The sequence below is a fragment of the Lolium rigidum genome, chromosome 2 (genome assembly GCF_022539505.1).
Source record: "Lolium rigidum isolate FL_2022 chromosome 2, APGP_CSIRO_Lrig_0.1, whole genome shotgun sequence".
NCBI classification, from domain to species: Eukaryota; Viridiplantae; Streptophyta; class Magnoliopsida; order Poales; family Poaceae; genus Lolium; species Lolium rigidum.
The window spans coordinates 215752083-215759506 of NC_061509.1; the positions used below are offsets into that span (position 1 = coordinate 215752083).

At 48.0% G+C, this 7424-nt stretch overlaps 1 protein-coding gene across 1 annotated transcript; it reads right to left on the reverse strand.

Annotated features, from left to right (window-relative positions):
* Positions 1-2579: 2579 nt before the first annotated feature.
* LOC124688125 (rop guanine nucleotide exchange factor 14) lies at positions 2580-6837 on the reverse strand. Its single transcript, XM_047221842.1, has 7 exons — positions 6740-6837; positions 4275-4688; positions 4022-4176; positions 3854-3928; positions 3438-3713; positions 2971-3318; positions 2580-2867 (listed from the first exon to the last, which is right to left on the reverse strand). The coding sequence occupies exons 1-7, from the start codon at positions 6813-6815 to the stop codon at positions 2580-2582; spliced, it is 1632 nt and encodes a 543-aa protein (XP_047077798.1). The 5' UTR covers positions 6816-6837.
* Between the last annotated feature and the right edge of the window lie 587 nt (positions 6838-7424).

A 7424-nucleotide genomic window follows, 5' to 3' on the forward strand; every position in this document is an offset into this window, starting at 1 on the left:
TTCGGAAATGCGATACTGGTTTGGCCCTCTATCCCCGCTCCCACCCCGCACAAGTAGGAGGCGAAGACCCGCCCCGTAATCGAAACCAGCAAAAATCGAAGCGGGGGCCATTTTTACGGGGCCTGCTAGACGGCCAGGTAGAGCCGAAACCCGTATTCCGGCGGTTATTATACGGGTTTGGCCCTTTTAAGGGGTCTGTTAGACATGCTCTAACATCGATGTGAGGTGAAAGCGCGAATGATCCATTACAATCCCTTCACCAGTTAATAACTGATATTTACCGGTGAAAACGGCTAACCTCGCCTCTAAATGTATAAACAAGAGAGGTCCATTGATTTTGAAATGAGTTGTTGTGCTATAAGAAAATTCTATGTCATGGATTTTAAGGTCGTGCAGTACTTGCTAGACAAATATGAAGCAAATCAAAAAAAGAGGAAAAAACGATGATGGATAGAAACCTAGAGTTGACACTAATGCATTAAAATATCGTCAAATATAATATGCTTAAGTGACAATATAGTTGTATTACGGTCACATGGCACAATCATTGGAACCACAAGTAATAGACGATCACCCATGTGGAAGTCATTTATGTTCCGGTCTATGCTTTTTTTTCCTTGCTAGGGTAAGGTCAATTGTCTTTTAAAACTTCCTTGAATAGATAAATGCAATATACGAGAAACACATAGAAAATGCCCTGCTTCAGTATGTTTTGTAAGTGAGAAGAAAAATAAGGTCCTTTTCATCTTATCCTCGGAGTTGTGCATCCCGCAAATCTCCTCGGATCTAGTTGGTTTTGTGTTTGGTGTGGTTTCAGGTGTGTCTCTTTCGATCTACCAATCTCATTTTTAGCAATGGTTGTTGCTATGGTGTGCTAGTCTTTTGGACCTTAACACGGTGACTTCATGTTTGCCTAGCACAACAAGCTCTACTACGATAATCTTTGTCTGTCTCCGATGATAGAGGATGAGAATAACGGCGTGTTTTCGGCTCGCGCCAGTGTTTGTAGTCGTCCACATACTTGTAATCTTTTGTTTATAGGTTTCTTGTCCCCTGTTGATGTTTATCAATAGATTGGTAGTTGGTGGTTCTTAAGAAAAGAAATGGGAAGAAAAATGGTGTTTGGAAAAAAAAATCTACACGATTACTCCAGTTACGACGATGACTAATCCTGGGTTGGAGAAAGGTGCGACAAGATCCAGATTCCACAGATAACCTCGGCGGCTTAGACCTGACAAAAGAGGCGGCGGGTACGGATGGCAATCATGGTTGACGAATATATTAAACCTTCGTCAGAGCCATTAGGCCATGTACTATGTAGCGCCGGATCAAAGCAAATGGCGTCAGAAATAAGAGTCGACCCATTTTCCTTGCTATGTAGGTTCGGTTCATTTGTAGGCCCAACCTGGCACATGCATCACCGTTTTAATACTTCTCTATGCAGCCTCTCTCTCCTTCTTCTCTCTGAACCATGGGCAGGCTGACACAATTTGCCACATGAACCGAACCAACAAGTTGATCCGCTTTTTGTGTCAGGGGCCATGCATCGATGCCCTGCTATGTGGTGATCCGGCTCAAAGCCATCTACGGTTCGCTTTTCATGCACATAGTGCATGGTCTTAACCGCGTAGTCACAGGCATGAATCTGCGAAGCATGCTTGGACCAGAACCAGATGCTTGATCAAACGGACGAGTGCGCGCGCAGTTGTCATGTGCTGTATAGGCTGTAGGGCCCCCTCGTCTGCGGGTACCTGGCACACATGGACCATGGGGCCCCACAGTGCCCGCACCTACGGCACGTGGGCTCTCGCAAAGTCGTCAGTCAGCTCAACGGGCCGGAGCAGGTCGTTGTGGGCCTCCGTGGGCCCAAAGGGATCCGCATGGGGTCTGGACTCTGGCGTTTCGTCGTGGAATCTTCCCACCATTTTCCCAGCCCCACATTTCTGAAACAATAAAACACAATTCAAAACAAAACAAAATCCCGACCCGTTACACTACCGTCACGAAGGAACAACTGTGCGAAGCGTACCTCCAAACCGCACTGTGATTTACGCACTCGAAAAGAAAACACCGTCAGCGACGCGATCACGATCAGCATGTCTGTCCTCTCCCAGTCTCAGACTCCAAATCTGACTTCAGAGTTCAGACTTGACACGCTCCGTCAGTTCATCGCCACCCAACCCAACGCGTCTAATCCCAGAACGAGACGCGTCGTCGTAAGCCCGTCAAGCAGGGCCGACCTTGTCTGTCTGCACCGCGCTACACAAAGCAGACGCGCCTACCGCTGACGAACATACGCCGATCGTCACCATCATCACACAGGCATACATCATCAGGTACCACTAATAACAATTACACAAAACCTGACCAAAACTACCAGGTTTTTGCATCCGACGCGGAGCAGAAGCAGCATCTGGGTTGCCATCAGCAAGACTCGGCCAACGCTGCGGTTACAACACTATTCAGTTCACCCCCAAAACGCAGTGCACTAGTACTAGTAAGGTAAATGTAGCTTGTGTAGCCGGCACGGCACGGAGCCCCTGCCATCACCCTGTACAACGACACGGCCCTGTCCAACATCACCAGACCAGCTGCTTCGCCCCTTTCTTCTTGACGATGGCGTCGAAGCGCCCGTCCACCATGCTGATCTGGTCCATGAGGGACCGCCGGATGTGGCCCGGCGGCGTCTCCGTGATGCCCGCCAGGTACACGTCGGACGAGAGGTCGAACTTCAGGGTGGCCATCGGCGTGTTGGGCTTCTTGATCAGGTCGTCCTCCAGCATGACCTCCGCTACCCGGGACAGTATGCTGAACGAGACGCCCACGAGAACCCTCGAGTAGGCCTCCACAATGGCATGCCCAACGTCCTGCACCAAGTAGTTTATTTTGGAGAAATTCTAAGAATTGCACAAGGGTTCATTTTCAGCTACAGAGATCAATTTCACAATTTATGCGTCATGCCAAACTAACCTCGTTGTACTGGACCTTTACGACGTCTACGAACGTCGGAGGCAGGTTGGGGAACCTGGATTTCAGGAGCTGCACCAGGGTTTCGACCCTCTCTATGCACGCGGACATCTTCTCTACTTCCGATGATTTGTCCTTCATGAAATTCCAGGAGTGCCGGCCAGGGGACCTCCTGCTTCTTTCCTCTGAGATCCTCTGATTCCACGCGAACAACGCGCCCTCTAACCGGTTCATAGTCTCGAGCACGCTATGCTCGGTTTTCAAACTGAGAGAAATGAAGATCTCCTCGATAGGAATGTAATCTGTTGTTATAGCATGGTACAAGTCTTCACCCAGGCTAGCTCTTCCAGACTGCAAGTTCAGTTAAGTATTCAGTACAGTAGTCGATTATAAGAAAAAAGGAAGTACCCAGCTTACAGAAAAGATCATCACCAATGAATAAAAGATGACTAAATAGAATTGGTACTTGCCTTTGGAAGGGCGTCCATAACAGCCGTGGGAATAGGGATCTGAAGCAGGACTTGTTCATTGATAGACTTCGCAGCTTTCAGGATTTGATGGACAAGTTTAGCCTGAAAAATAATCCTTTTCCTCTGCAATTGAGATAACCCTTGTTCAGGGACACAAGGGGAAGGGAGCCACCACTTTTTGGTCTGTCTCTGACCATTATTTTTGCCCCTGCTACCAGCTCGGCTGCCACTGTCCTCGTACCAATACTCCGTATCCACCATTGAGTCCAGAACTTCCTGCATATTTTGATGCATATGACATTAGCAAAAGTATCCAAACCGTGGAAAGTACACATAAATTATGAAATATACAAGTAAACAGTCTTTGATCTACATATTCACATACTGATAAGAGTTACACAGAGATGATAACATACAATTAGCATGGAATCAAGCTTCTGAAGAGCAGGAAGGTTCACATGAACATCTGAACGAGCCTTCGGGGTCATAATCTGCATGAAGCAACCAAACAGAAGAGTTTGAGAGTTTGTACCTCGGACAAACTTTATGCTAAAATGGAGACTACTTAATTAAGTGACTCGTACCTCAAACACACACCCATCTGCTCCATTTTGCTTCGTAGGAACCAACTCGACCATGTAAGTTGTAGGAGAAAGCAGCCAATCCATTTCCTTCCGCCACCGGATCTTTTTCTCCTTGCATAGTGGTTCCAGCTTCCACAGCTCTCCAAAAATAGTGGCTGTTATAGTAAATGCTTGTTTTAGTAATGATGGTGGTATACAAGAAAAACTACAGTAGGCAAAAAAACATAGTTTGCTCATGAATGGTCAAGTATACCTGAAAGATTAGTTATGCCATTGGACAAGGCCAGAGCAGCACACACGCCTCTGGCACCTCCTGAAACGTCATCACCAAGCAGTAGCCTTGCAAACTTCTCCTTCATGGTCTCAATATCAGAGGCAGTCAGAGTATATGTAATTGGATTCTTCCCTTTAATGGGAAGCAGATGGACAGCATCGAGTGTATCCAGCTCATAAAGTGAATGCTCCTCCTGCTTGCTCAACGGAAGGCATTGTGAAGAAAAGGAAGAGCCATAAACATCCTTGCTGGAGGAGCAACTTGAAACTTCATCTTCAAGGGAATCAGTGGTGACACAGCCATCTGCCCCAGTTGTTGCACTAACGCCGCTGTCCTCATCACAAGAGGAACTGTTGAAAATGCAGCTCTCGAGGCCATTGTATGTCGTCACTCCTAAATCAGTGGACATTCTTATCAGTTGATTTGTGCCATCTTACAACAACAAAATGTTAAGAATACATAATGATTATGTTAGGACAGAAGCCACAGCACAAATGTACCTGAGCCCAGGGCATTGCAAAGAAGGAAACAAACTAGGATATAGAACAGCCAGGTGGGCCCTCGGTTCGCTGAGCTTATGCGTGCCCATCTATGCACTTCATTAGACCAATTATTAACTAAGCTTTGCGTCTCATGGTGGTTTAGCAAGGAGGCCCAGTTTACCCCAAAAATAAATAGTGCAACAAATATGCAGTGTGCATTTTACATAGTCAAGTGTTGATTACCAAGCTTATTCATGTGCACATGTGGCTTCATCAGAACATCAATTTAAGTAAGCTATTGATGTTCCTGGTGGTTTAAAGGGAAGCACCAGTTGACAGAACAGTAAAGCTAGTTGCGCATTCTACAGTCAGGTGCTGAATCAAAAATCATGGTGTAATTAGAAAGCTGGAGTGATAATATAATCAGGCCGCCCTACATGATTTTCTACTGATCCATGTCCATGACAACTTTGTAGGTGTATCTGCAAAAGAATCTTGCCCATCTCTTAACAAAAGTATAGGCTACTGAGTACAGTTGCAAACCTGAAACTTTAAATATGGTTTACCCCAAACTTAGCTTTAACTAGATTACTTTCGAGTGATAATACATCAGAGAAACGGCATACCAAAAAAAAAAACATACGCTTAAAGCTATAAATTACAAAAATCAACAGCAAATCCATGCACCAGCAAAACTGTCCGTCCTCTACTCCTAGACAGAAATTGCAACACAAACCCTGATAGAGTAGCAACAGCATCATACAAAATCTCATCAATAGTCAACAGTTTAATCCTTCAGCACATACACTGGGATCTGGGACAAGGAAAATAGCAAAAGAATCTTACTAATCTAGTGGTAAACGCCCCACAAACTATGGTACATGGTCACGAGAAGCACACACATTCTGCATATGCCCCCCACATGGCATCGCCACAATATTCTGCCGTTGTATATGTGCATTGTGGTACCAAGTCGTAGCCCTGTTGTACCTGCCCGCAGTCTAAAAAGGAGCGTGAGCCCTTTTGCACCCAAAGTCAATGAAGCCGCAGACGCCGCACTAGGCGTTGCCATGAGCCACCGGGCCCACAAGCACAGCCCCGCTCCACCCCACTCTCACTCTCACTCTCACTCTCACTCTCACTCTCCAGTACTCCACTTCACCGTATAAACAAACTCTAAACGGGAAGCTACAGAAAAATACAAATGGACGTGGAAATGGAACAGATCATAAGGCAGACGCGAGAAAGGGGAGACGACGTCACGGGTTCGAAGCCGTTGGTGGTGTCACAGCCAGAGTCGAACGGAACGGAAACGTCGGTGATTCATGGCAGTGATAATCTAATCGGAGGAGCGCAGGTGTTGCCGTGGGGCGTGGGCAGTTGAGCTTGAACGTGCCATGAATGTGGCGGGCACGGCGGCGTCCTGCCCGGATCGTATCAGACCGAAGAGATCGTAAACTAGGCTTCAGACCCCGTGTCTTCCGTGGCCGGTGATGCCCCATTTACTCGCACTGCACTGTGCTGAAGTAGCACTCTGATAGTGGTAGCGCAGGGCGACGCCGTGAACAGTGGCCGTGACTTCTCGGCCTCGAATCTATGGCCGTTTGCAGCAACATATCCATCTGACAGTACTATTCGCTATGCTAATCGCTAGCAGGCCCGGCGGTTTTGATTTGGGCAGGTGAAACTGTCGCTAAACGCTCCTAATTTTGGCCAGATTTGGGGCTCCCGATGAGGCAAGACCACCGGGGTTTGCTGCAGCAGCCTACAGCTACCAACTCATGCATTGCACTTCAGGAAGGAAATTAAACGGTGGCAAATATAGGAACATGATCTGCATTAATGGAACAACGAGGTGCCAGCATGTGCGGGAAACAGGATCAAGAACAAGGCATGAACAAATCAAAAAACATAGCCCAAAAATGGCAGGAAGGGGGAAAAGGGGAAATGTGTGGTGCTTACTGTCAGGCTCTTGGTCCATGTCGATGCTGAAGTCCTGCGGGCGCCGCCGGCAGCACGCCAGCGTCTTCATCCTCATCTTCCTCCTTCCCCGACGGGGCACCAAGCCGAGAACAGCAGAAACTGAAACCTCAGAGAGAGAAAGCACGGCGTTAATGGCACGGTGTCGATCTCAAAACTGCTAGCAGTAATGAACACTGGGGAGCCGTACGCGGCCGCGATTGGAGGCGAGGTGACCGGCGAGCTAGAAGAGAAGGGGACAGCCGGTTTCGGCTCGCACGGCCACGAACAGTCTAATCCCCCTGTTCTTTCTCTCTCGGTCGCTTTAATTTGTTTACCGCGACGCGGCACCACACGGCGGAGGGGAGAAGAAATGAACAATCGCGGTCGCGCCGCGCCTTTTCAGGTGGTAGATGATGATTGACCCATCAGGCGAAAAGCGGAAAGAATCGCGGGGAGGAGGAGGAGCTAATCTAGCGATGCAGTGATAACGCCATTCCGAATTACGGCCTCGGCTAGCAGTAATGATCCGCTCTATCTCTTGGCACCGTCCGGACGGGGATTTATGGACGGAACGGAAACGGACGCTGGTGGTACTGACGCGTCAGGGGAGGCTCGCCGGTCGAGGCCCGGCGGCCGTGCAGACGTGCAGTGGTTCGGGCTGCCGTGGTTCGAACTTTGAAATTTG

Bases quoted from the DNA above. Each gene is read 5' to 3' on its own strand.
- LOC124688125 (XM_047221842.1), bottom strand. From the start codon at position 6,815: ATGAGGATGAAGACGCTGGCGTGCTGCCGGCGGCGCCCGCAGGACTTC. The intron at 4,177-4,274 runs GTATACTTGACC...TTACTATAACAG, and splicing joins TGGCATAACTAATCTTTCAG to CCACTATTTTTGGAGAGCTG. The intron at 3,319-3,437 runs GCAAGTACCAAT...CTGAACTTGCAG, and splicing joins TTATGGACGCCCTTCCAAAG to TCTGGAAGAGCTAGCCTGGG.